The 12,909-nt window shown below is 37.7% G+C and overlaps 1 protein-coding gene across 1 annotated transcript in view; it reads right to left on the bottom strand.

Annotated features, from left to right (window-relative positions):
• Nucleotides 1-12,909, bottom strand: part of slc36a4 (solute carrier family 36 member 4) — a 44,973-nt gene that overhangs the window by 31,555 nt on the left and 509 nt on the right. The window contains exons 2-5 of the mRNA XM_056265961.1: nucleotides 12,377-12,500; nucleotides 10,791-10,887; nucleotides 10,540-10,630; nucleotides 9,822-9,910 (exon numbers count right to left, since the gene is read on the bottom strand). Of these exons, the coding sequence (XP_056121936.1) occupies nucleotides 9,822-9,910; nucleotides 10,540-10,630; nucleotides 10,791-10,887; nucleotides 12,377-12,398 (299 nt within the window). The 5' untranslated portion in view covers nucleotides 12,399-12,500. The remainder of the gene's footprint in view (nucleotides 1-9,821; nucleotides 9,911-10,539; nucleotides 10,631-10,790; nucleotides 10,888-12,376; nucleotides 12,501-12,909) is intronic.

Below are 12,909 nucleotides of genomic sequence, written 5' to 3'. Positions count from 1 at the left end.
AAAATTAGGAAAAGAACAAATATTGCAGTACGAAATATCTCCAATCCACGCTGAGCCTTTTTTGGACTTCCTGATTTTCCTACTTGAGAATCCTTGTCCAATGAATGGACGACCATAGCACACGTGTGGTTTTGTTTACAAATTTTGGTTCACTTGCAAAAAGAGCAATGTGAAAGCGAACCGTACCAAAAAAAAAAAAAAAATTATTTGGTCCAGACTATCGGACTTTCCTGGTGTGAATACACCCTTAGTTTGAATATACAATGATTGAACCAAACACTATAATAACATCTTCGATCACGTGCCTCCATGAGCCAATCAGAGTTGACTTTAGACTTTTATTTGTCCCCATAGGGCAATTGAATTTGCAGCAAGATAAACACAGAACAGTCACAGATGCACAAATACAAGACAAAAACAGGCCCGAGTATTGAGAAAAATAAATGTGACCAATAAAACCATTGTTAAAATAACAACTGACAATTCATAAAATAGCAACATTTGCATAACCATCCCTATTTCAGCAGCAACATCATCAAAAACAAGCCATACTATACATATCATAATAATAATAACCCCATCACTATTTAATAGTTATAGTCTGTCTACTCCTCCAGGCTGAATTAATGAACAAGATGGCTCTGGGGACCAATGAATGCTTGTATCTGTTATTCTTCACTGGAGGCAATCTGTACCGAGACCCAGAAGGCAATATCTGGACCTCAGAATGAAGGGGGTGGGAGAGCTATCAGAGATAACTGCGTTGGCCTTCCTAACTGCCTGTCTATCATACAGGTCAGAGAGGCTACTCTGCCGGACACCTATAATTTTACCGCTGACCTTCACTATATTGGAGAGAGCCGTTTTGGCCTTGACAGTGAGACTACCATACCAGCAAATCAATGAGAACGTTAAAACAGACTCAATGTATGATTTATAAAAAAGGGTCATGAGAGTCTTATCGACACGAAATTTTGACAGTTTGCGAAGACAAAACAGTCTTTGTTGGCCTCCTTTGCAAAGCATTTCAGTGTTCGAATTAAAATTTAACTTATTGTCGATCAAACTGCCTAGATACTTATATGTTTCTACAAATTCCACCGTCTTCCCATTTATAATAGTGGTCTGAGGAGTTGATGACTTGCGCCTAAAATCAATCTGCATATCCTTTGTCTTTTCAACATTTAGTTGAAGGAATGCCCTATCACACCAGAGTGCAAAATCATCCACAACAGGACCATGATCACTTTCCTCATTAGAGCTGAGGCAAATTTTAAAAATGTGTCTATTTTCATGCTGGCTGCGGCAATCGTCAGAATAAAGAATATAAAGGAGAGGTGAAAGGACACACCCCTGAGGAGACCCAGTGGATGATGACATCTCCTCAGACAAGCAACCATTCACCCTCACTCTCTGAGTCCTGTCGGTTAAAAAAATCAAGAATCCATCCCACAATATAAAAATCAAGGTCAAAGTTCTTTAAGAGCTTATCAACTAAAATATGTGGTTGGATTGTATTAAAAGCGGATGAAAACCTTGCGTGTGTTTTACTACCTTCAAGATGCTTAACCCTATAAGCGAACTGTACTGGATCTAGGAGATTCTCTGTTTTTGTGAGTATGACTTTTTTAACCAGTTTTTCAAAAACACTTCATGACTAAGGAGGTCAGAGCTATTGGCCTAAAGTCCATCCATAATTTTGGATGATTTAGTTTGGCCACTGGAATAACTCTTGACTGTTTCCATAACTTCGGCACTCTCTGTTGCTCTTGGGACATTTGGAAAATATAATGAAAAATTGGGCCTAACTGCTCTGCACAAGAGATGAGCAGGCGACTGCTTATATTGTCAGGCCCAGGGCTTTTTCCTGATCTAGAGTGCTTAAACATATTGACCACAGCTTGTTCGTCAAAGAAGGGGACAACACCATTTCCAGTTAAATGGGATTTCTGCTCTGTAATAACATTACTAAAATTAGTGGTATCAAACCTCAAACAAAATTTGTTTAGCTTTGTTGCAAGCAAACTATCACAACTAAAACCTTCTAACGCAACCTTGACATTCTTTTCTCTCCTGGTGCCGATAACAGTTCTCATACCATCCCAGGCTGAACGTAAATTCCTACCACCAAAGTCTTTCTCTATTTTTTCTTTGTAACCCTGCTTTGCCCTCCTTATTTCACTTCTTATTTCCTTTTCCAACTTATTCAATTCTAAAAAGTTTCCTTGCCTAAATGCCTGCCTCTTTTTGTTTAGTAACAGCTTAAGTGATTTCCTTACCCATGACTTGTTATTATTTGGATATACCTGTACAATTTTATCAGGAATTACATTTTCAACACAGTAGGAAACATAACAACTAACAAACATCTGTAAGATCATTTATATTGGTACAGGACTCCTTAAACATGCCCCAATCGGTGCAATCAAAACAACCCTGTAAACTCATAATTGCTTCCTCAGTCCAGTTCTTAACGCGTTTAGTGAGAGAGAGTTGTTCCCTGCACCGCGCAGCTCAGTTTCTAGATGTAGACCGTCACAGAGTAACGCGAGGAATATTCCACAACAGATAGCAGTCGACCATGAGGCTATAAACTATCTTAAAGGAAACAAAATGTCTATCGTAGCAGAGGGTGAGGGGCTTGTCCCGAGAATCGAATCGTCATCCATTGTGTAGAAGCATTTTGGGTTCAAGGCAAGTGACACAAAACAAGAACAGGTCATATGCAAAGAGTGTCGTAAAGTTGTGTTGGCGCCACAAAGCAACACAACGAACCTCATTAACTACTTAAAAAAACACCATAAAGTTCAATATGAATGTATGAGGGCCAAGAAATGCGTTGTTAAGACTAATCATCACACAACATCAACTCAGACTCACCATACTTTATTCACCATACCCATCCACCTCCCAAAGACACAGTGAAATAACGAATGCAGTCGCATTTCATTTGGCGAAAGACATGTGCCCAATTAACACGTGACAAACGAAGGCTTCAAGTTCTTGGCCAACACGATACGCGATCCCCTCGCGCAATTATTTTTCCAAGGTGGCACTACCTGCGATGTTCAGAAAACGCAGAGGGGAAAGAGAGAGTGATCTTGCCAATGTAAAGTACTTTGCAACTGCAACGGATCTGTGGTCAAGCAGGACAATGGATCCGTACACGAGTTTGACATGAGGAAGTCGATGCTTGCAAACGTCTTTTTTTCCCGCAAGATCACACGGGACAGTCAATTGCCCAGGGCCTGAGGGAGGCGATGGCCTCTTGGAGCTTGCAGGAGGAGAGGCTTGTCTGCATTACAACAGACCACGGAGATAATGTGGTGAAGGCAGCTTCTCGAAATAATTAGACAAGGCTCCAGTGCTTTGGCCACAGACTCCATCGAGCAATAGGCGATTAAAAGTTATATTATTTTTTTTTTTAATAATTTAAAAAACATAATTAATCAAACTATTATGCTATTTGTGATAATTAATTGTAGTTGATCAGTACTTATTGTGCTAATGTGTGTGAATGTGTTACTGATAATAACAATAGTAGCCTAATATAACAACTGTTATTTCAGCTAGTGTTGAGAAACCAAAACCAAACAGTTTTTACTCCTGTTGTCTGACATAAGATTTAACTAACTTAAATCTTGAATAATTTGATTGGGGTTGTTTATCAAATCTGTGGTTTAATTTTACATATGATTTGTTCATGTTCTTTCTTAAGAGAGCATGCGATGACGAGAGATCCTCGGATTGACCGAGCAGTGGCTCTCTGCAAAAAGCCGGTGAGCAGTTTCTCTTACAGCTGGCGACGTAAAAAGCAGCACACAGAGACCTGAAGCTTCCAGAGCACACACACTGAAGACCGAGTGTCCCGCAAGCTGGGGATCAAGGCAGGCAATGAGTGCACCAGTTCGGGAGCAGCAGAGGGCGATTATCTCAGGTCTTGTCCGATGACAGAAAAGCCCGACACCTCATCCCCACCTATCAGGACACAGAAGTCCTCGAGGCCATCAACAAATCCCTCAGCCCTCTATCGGAGTTTACTGATGCGCTTTCCAGTGGGAAGTATGTCAGCGTTTCCTTTGTGAAGCCAGTCCTCCACCTTTTCAGATCCTCCATCTTGAAAGTGAACGATGATGAGACAGACCAGAGAATGTCTAATTGAAGAGAATTGGCACTGTCTGGTTACTTCCGGTTACTGGACTGGCTGCAGTAACACGTCTCTTTCCATGCGGGGGCGCTCGCAGGCGAGTGCAGAATGAATGGGAGTCTATGGGGTTTCACCCCCAGAAATCCACTTTTCTCAGGATGTAATTTTTTGTCAAGTAATTTGAAAGTTGCATTCAAAAGGGAGGGCTAAGATAATACACTCAGCTGAAAATTGCATTTTTAAGATCACTTATCTGTTCTAAAAATCCGTTTAAAAATGTGATGACGTCACATAATAGCAGAATGCTAGCGTGTTCCGGCCAACAACGGCCCAACCTGTAAGAAATCGAAAGGACATAAGTACTCGTTTATTCGACTTTTGGCCTATAATCTATATTGAACTTGCGGAATCAACAATAAAATCTATGTTGATTCAACGACAAGCAGGAGAAAGAGATACATTTAGCCGTTTAGCTCCATAGACTCCCATTCATTCTGCACTCGCCCGCGATCACCTCCAGTGGAATTCCAATGGAACTGCAACCAATATGATACACAATGGGGCTAATAGGAAGTGCCAAGGCTCTCCGTTAGACGGGCTCTGGACAGACCTAACCCTGCACCATCAAGACAAAAATCCCGAGCTATCTGGATGAAAAAAATACAATGACCCTCTGCACCGATTCATGCCAGACTGACTTCTGAGATGGAGAGGACTGCACCTGCAGCCATGGCTGTAAGTCATTATATTGATGTTAGATACACAGAATGGATAATAAATCACTGGATTTCATATTTTAATCCACTTAAAATCATTAGTGTAATGTACTCTCTGGAAATGAGTGTTGAATAGGTTTAGATTATTAGGGCTATTCATTATTCGCATCTCATTTACTACACTCTTCAATGAGATGAGCCCAACTGATCCCCATGGTGAGACTGCTGAGGATGCAGCCACTATAAAAAAGAAAAAGACCTTGGGGAGTTTCTTCAAGACTGCTGAGGGAGCCACACAGACTCGGTCCTCTCATGAACAACAAGCTATATCTTCTGAGCTACAGTCGTACCTACAATCAGGTAACCTAGACTGGTGGAGGGAACATCAGAGACTCATCCCACGTCTCTCAAAACTGCCGAAATACCTATGCATCCCGGCTACAAGTTGTCCCTCTGAGAGGGTGTTCAGCACAGGGGGGAATGTAGTGACCTGCCACCGCTCATCCCTCAAGCCAGAAAATGTTGACAGGCTAGTGTTTCTATCCAAAAACCTGTAAACTAGTCTTTTCTGCATAGTTCTGCCTTGAAATGTTCTCATTTGGTTACATTCTGTTACGGAAAATTAGTTTTTTATTGATTGTATATTTTGAGTTGTATTCACATCCATTATGCAGGTACAATGCAAGTTTATATTTTGCTTTCTAAAATATATTTACACAAGTGTAAACTGGAAAATAGTGCCCTGTTGAAGTTTTGCTACATTTTCTTTATTTTTATTTGTTCTTTAAGGAGATGCACTGAATTTTGGTGAATAAGAGGACCTGTTTTATTTTGATGCACATATTTGTACATTAGCAGAAATGTAGCACAATATGGATGTGAAAGCAGTTATAATTAGCCTATGTGACAATAACATTTGTTTTGGTTAAAATCAACAAATAATCGTGATGATTAATCGTGATCTCAATATTGATCAAAATAATCGTGATTATCATTTTGGCCATAATCGGGCAGCCCTACAGTATACTTTATTTTAGACAAAACATCCATGTTTCGGTCGTGACGGCACATTTTCTGTAGTGACAGTAATGACCAAAACAATAATGACGTTTCGGTCATGACTGTTTCGGAAGTGACAATTTAAGATACGTTTGAGCCTAGATCAAAGATGCTAATCAGCACATGGTTAACTAGCACAGTTCTGAACAGATCTACACACAAAAATTAAATTTTATCGAATAACACTAAAAAAAAAACACGATCACAACCGAAACTTCACCACATGTTTCGGTAGTGACAATTTTAAGATACTTTTGAGCCTAGATCAAAGATGACAGCCAGCACATGGTTACCTAGCACAGTTCTGAACAGTTGTACACACACAAAAACTACATTTTATGGAATTACACCCCAAAAAGTTTGCTTAATTGCAAAAAAAAGCTGTTTGGTAGTGACGTCCCTTAAAGTTACACACAGATTTTTAGACTGTTGAACACATTTCCCTCAAAATGATGGTACCTATCTATAATGAAAGAGAGGCCATGAGAGAGAGGCACACAGGAATATTTCCTGATCAAAAATGTAGGGGTGTGGTTAAAAGTCTCAGCCAATTGACTAAAACACACTGTTTTGGTAGTGACATGAAAATGCGGGACATGTTTTTTACATAAAGTTTCATGATTTAAAATAAAACATTTATTTGAGATTTAATTTTTACTTAACTTTTTAAAAGAAATCAAAAAGATATTTTTAAAAACAACATTGGGAAAAATATTTCAATATTTTCACAGTTGAAATTTAGGAGTTAGGGTTCGGGACAGCCAACTCCCGATTGAAAGAACCCAATAAATTATGATTTTATATATATTAAGCTTACTTATATTTTAAATATTATTGTGGGATTCAGTAGATAATAGAAGGATCTTAGTAAACATCTAAAATTTGAATACTTAAATGCTTTTTAAATGTGTTTTTTGGTTGTCAGACAGCGGTTTGCACCAATTCTGTAGAATGGCCCATATACTTTGCATATGTGTGTACCGTATATACACACTGCAGCACATCGATGAAGCTGAAGTTGAACTGTAATACTGGCACACTTTGTAAAAAGCACCCAGCCCACATGTGACTGATGCAGTATTCTGCCGCTTCCTGTACTCAGACCCGAGGGAGAGCCCTTTGAATGCGTTTAAAGCTGGAATGCATGGAAGAAGTTGCGTTTATTAAAGTGTGAACACACCGACTGATATTCAGACAGTCCATACGCTAGCAGCTGCTACATTCAGAATATGCACGCTTTAAATGTATGCACACTTCTAAATTTACAAACAACCCAAGCCTCTCACGTTTATATGAATACCAAATGAGATTGGTTTTTAGGTCGCCCCTTCCATTGGGGAATATTTCAAATGCCACACGTGATCATGGGAATCACTTTAATCGAGAGTGCCGCTGTCAAAATCTCACTGCACGCACGCTTGCTTTGTTGATGGGAAGTGAGCTTTGGTTTTCCATCACCACCAGTATCAAACATCCGTTTCGAATTTCAGAATGATTTCAAAGAAAAGGGGGACATATCTCACATGTGCTCCAGCCACAATCATCTAAAAGTTTCCTTTGGTCACCTGAAATGAGCGATGCTTTACCTAAAGTCTTAGATGAACACCTGCTATGTGTGAAATTAGTATTTCGGGGGTTATTGTTGTCTATTAACCTGGTTAAATAAAGAATGACAGGAAGAAAAGACCCATTTACATCAAAAACGATATCTATAAGTATAATTACACCATAACAATACTATTAGCATCCACACAACGTACAATATTGTTTTGTTTATTATAAGCACATGCTGCCATTTTGTCATCTGTCACATTAAAGGTACACTATGTAACTAAAAAAAAAAAACTATGCATTTTGCATATGGTTCTTCTTTTCTCATAACAAAAGGGAGAGAGAGATTATCCTACCTAGGCTAAAGAGCTATAACCAGTTTAGGATCTCAAGCTGACTAGCTGAAGACGTTACTGTAGCTTTACCCATTAATAGACACGGTACTTCCTTGAATATAAATTCCAGCACAGCGATACAACCATAATGAAATAACACTTCACAATAGATAATGCTTTACAGTTAACTTTGTTAGAGAGCTACATATGGCAATTTATCTGTTCAATAAAACTCACCCGTTCAGCAATAAAAACACCATCTCTTTTACATTTCAAATCCCTCAGTTCTCTCCATCTCTGAAAAGCTAATGTTGATTCTTGTTTTATTACGAGCTCTGTCTCGTTCTCTTTTTGTCAGCAGACTCTCCTCTATTCGGCGTTTGTTTGGAGATTTATCTGCTCCATGTCTTGTGCCAGACAAAATTACAGAAGACGCTGGATTGTCAACAGTAGCAATAGTGTAGGGGTAAGGCGCATGGCAGAGAGTTGAGGCGCAAAACGACCCAGAGTTTGAATCTGCCTTTTTGCAGAACTCACTCTACTCCCTTTTTTCCCATTGCATATCAGATCGGAAAGGCCTTTAATTTCAATAAAAATGAAGAAAATATTCTAAAAGTGGAAATAAAGGGTCTAAGGTGTGTTTATCGGTTAGGGGTAGGAGTAGATGTAAGGAGAGCTTTATTGTCCCAATAAGGCGGCATCCATTTAATACTTTTAATAAACATAATTATTTACATGCTATGTTATTATTGCATACCGTTTAATGTACAACAACACTGAGGTACCAATAGTATGTGCCACAAAACTACTTTTTACACTTATCGCAAAGAAAATACTGCTATTTTTACATAGTGTGAATAGTGATGGATTCTAAGACAATATGCTATTGTCACTTAGTGTAAATAGAATCTACACTGAACAAAATTATAAACGCAATGTTTTTGTTTTTGCCCCCATTTTTCATGAGCTGAACTCAAAGATCTAAGACTTTTTCTATGTACACATAAGGCCTATTTCTCTCAAATATTGTTCACAAATCTGTCTAAATCTGTTAGTGAGCAATTCTCCTTTGCCGAGATAATCCATCCACCTCACAGGTGTGGCATATCAAGATGCTGATTAGACAGCATGATTATTGCACAGGTGTGCCTTAGGCTGGCCACAATAAAAGGCCACTCTAAAATCTACAGTTTTATCACAGCACAATGCCACAGATGTCGCAAGTTTTAAGGGAGCGTGCAATTGGCATGCGGACTGCAGGAATGTCCACCAGAGCTGTTGCCCGTGAATTGAATGTTCATTTCATTTCAAAAACAAAAGTGTTGCGTTTATAATTTTGTTCAGTGTTGTTGATATTTAGACATTTGCAAATAGCAGCTGCCTTATATTTGTCATGTTTTATGTCAAATTCTTAATTCCGTTAATTTAATTATTAATATAATAAATAAAACCATAAATTAAACAAAATTTCAATCAAATGAAATCAGTATCAAAAAGCCATCTTTGCACTGCAGTGGCACAAGCTGCATCTAGATGTATTTACACACTGTTTAATGCTGCTCAGAGGTGGCATTAATGTAATTACAATGGCGTAAATAATGTTATGAGATAATGTTTGAAAAAAAAAAGTGTTCTTTTATGATAGTAAAAACACAAAGTGATACTTTTAAAAATTAAACTTAAACCACCAGTAGGTGGGGGGCTTAATGAATGATTATTTCATTCAGTAACGAACCAAGTGGCTGTATTTATGAATTCCTTGAATCATTGACTCTCCCGATTCGTTCAACGCCACAGCTTCGTTCACGAAATAATTTCGTTGCAAAAAATACTGACAATACGGCTTAAAATGAACATCACTTAAAATGACCTTTTCCGTACGCCAGTTTAGGAACCCATGACCTACACCTTAAATCATGCCAGGACTGAGTGTTCATTTAAAAAAAAAAAGTGAGCTGAAATGTGATTGGCTGTGGAGACTGAAGCGGTGGGCTGTGATTGGTGGATTCTTACCGCTCACTGAGCTGATGGCTGCAGTTGACCAGGATCTGCATGCAGTGAAGACACACCACACCCATCAGTACCAGACTAACCGGACCGAGCTTGAGGAAAAACAGAGAACCATGTTCAGTCTAATGCGTTTCAGACACTTTTAAAACACATCAACCGTTTTAAAAGATAATATCTGTTATTAGTGACCAAATGTAATGTCTTCCAGAGCAATAAAGCCTTATCGCTAACGTTCTCTCTCAACATGAACTTTGTCTACATACTGTACAAAAGCTTTATGGCAGCAATAAAATGTGTGGACTGACATTCTTACAAACCAATGTGGCAGTCAGCACACAGTACAGTCACACAGTTTAGTTTGTAAACCAGTCTGACTAGTTTTTTAACCCGTCCACCCATTAAACAGTATCCGGAGATCAGGATATGATGGTGAAAACAAACAAATCTAATTACAGGGGCAATAAAGCCGCAATTGTATTGTCTTTTGGCAACAACAAATGCATTTAAATGCTCCCCTAAAGCATTTCATGTTTTTACAGTCTGCAAGTCAGTTTTCCTGGCGTACTTCCAATGATCTGGTTTTTACTAGCAGTCTGAAGCTTCAGATTCAAGATTCGGATTCAGGCTCGGTTTGAGAAGAAGCAAAGAAATGGTCTGTATGTAACAGAAACTGATCAAGACCGGGTTTAATGTTCACAGAAGAAGCGGAGATGCCACGTACCACTATCCCAGCATTCTTCACTGCCAGAGGAAGCCCAAGCAACCCTGTGCCGATGTTCCCCTTTAACAGATGCAGCAGGGTTTGAGTAAACCTGAAGAATAGAGAAAACATACATTATGTAATACGAGAGTATGCTGTTTATATATACACACACACATACACACATTTTTTGTTACAGACAAAATTACTGTTTGCAAAACAAACGCCTGATGAGTGTCAAAACTACAAAAGAAATCCTGGCTGTGACTCACGTGATTCCTCGCGGCAGATGCTCTGAATCTTCATCGACGTCTACATCCTCTTCCTCACCTTCTGCTTCCTCCATCAGAGGAGTCATCACCTCCATGTCTGCTCAGGATCATATTTAATACAACCACAGACTTATCAAACGCACGGGTAAGATCTTATGTTTTAAGTTTTATTTATAAAGTGCCTTTCCCAAGCTCACTGTACAGGAAAATAATAAAGTAGACATGGAAATGGTATCAAACAAACATTTATACATACATACAGTGCTGTGTAGATTATTTACAAATTGTAATCTATTACTGAATACAAATTACATGATAAAAATTGTAGTTTGTATGTAACATTTTAGGTAATGTAATCGGACTACTTTTTTTAAGAGAAAGAAAAAAAAGATTATTTTGTTATCAACAACATTAAGGTTGATTAAACATTAGGTTTTGGGAAGGAACTGCAGGGGTTCATAAATTGATGAAAAGCTATTAACTAATTCAATCTTAATCATTTTAAATGTGATTTTGTTCAAATAAAACACTAACAAAAAGATAAAATATTGTATTTGTTTATGCTGTGTGGCCTCTCGATTTCCCAAGTAGTTAAAGTCACCTAACTAGTGGCCTTTCTGTGTGTGTAATTCCACAAAACTGGAACGTATTTCTCTACGTATACAAGCAATAGGTTTTTTCAGAACTTAATTTAAAAGATAAAAATTATTTACTGCCATTTTGTGAATATCAAGTAATCATGTAATCAATAAAAAAGTAACTGTAGTCTGTTTATGAGTATTTTAAAACGTAATATAATTTAATTACAATTACTTTGGAATCTTTTGGAATCTGATTACATAATCCAGATTACATGTAACCAGTTACTACCCAGCAATACCTAAATACACATACATATAATATATTTATACACACAAAATGTTTTATTAATGGCCTAATTAAAATGGATCTAGTTCATGCATTTAAAAAGGCCTGCTTTAAAAACAGCAGCCTGATGCTTTATGCAGTTAATAAAGAAACACACGAACAGCATAAAATAGTCTGTACACTCAGTGTCATGCGGACGGCCTGTCTATCTATCTACCTACATATATATATATATTATATCATATTCATTTGCTTGTTGTTTATTTGTTATTTTCTTTATTTTTATTTGACAGTAGTCCGTTTTTCCCTGAACATAGCACATACTGAACTGTACAAAAACCGTGACCCTAAAACTGATAAAAACCAAACCGTGAGTAATTTGAACATTACACTCCTTCTATCTATATATCTATCTATCTATCTATCTATCTATCTATCTATCATCTTTTTAAAAAGTTCCATTAATATAGATTTTTAAAAATGAAGACCACATTTGTGGTGTGTCTGTTTGTGTTTCTCTTCTGGATGATATTGATTTAATGCACTAACATAAAAAGTATCACAATAACACACACACACACTGCAAGGGTACTGCATTCAAATACTTGATAGTGGTACGTTTCTGTTAGATTAAACCAATGCATCAAGCAGAGACAGAAAGGGACGGCGACACACAGATGGTTCAGTGTCATCTGTGGTGTAACAGAACACATCATTACCTAGTTGTTCAGCTGATACCATCTTCTGCTGCTCATCTGGAGGATGTTTATCCACACACACTGAAGCTGATTATCTTACGGCCACGTGTCGTGTGCTCTGATGAGCTGGCACATGGGGAATCAGCTGGAGACCCAATAAAAATGCAATGACACAGACATTCATTAGACTCAAAAGAAGATGTAAACACATGATAGGCAAAAACTTTAAATACTTAATTTGTCTGTTGTTACACACTATTGTGACCTTTGTTGATGTCTTGCTGTAGTTATATTAAAAACTATAAATGTCAAAACAATTTGTTATTGTTAAGCAGCAAAGAACATTAGGATACTGTGTTAGAAATATGCAGACAGACGTATGTTTGGACACACCTATTATTTACTATAGGCTAAGTTATAGATAACTATTATACTACAAACAATAATAGGCAACATGCAAAATATGCAATACATTCGTTTACAGAATAGTTTTAATAGAATAAAAGTGCTGACTAAAAATGAAATTTTATTTTATTTTTTAGATTTAAATTTAA

Source organism: Rhinichthys klamathensis, unplaced genomic scaffold (genome assembly GCF_029890125.1).
Source record: "Rhinichthys klamathensis goyatoka isolate OS25496 unplaced genomic scaffold, OSU_Roscu_1.1 h1tg000243l_1, whole genome shotgun sequence".
NCBI lineage: Eukaryota > Metazoa > Chordata > Actinopteri > Cypriniformes > Leuciscidae > Rhinichthys > Rhinichthys klamathensis.
Note: the sequence above shows the minus strand (reverse complement) of the source record. Positions and strands in the feature narration are given on the sequence as shown.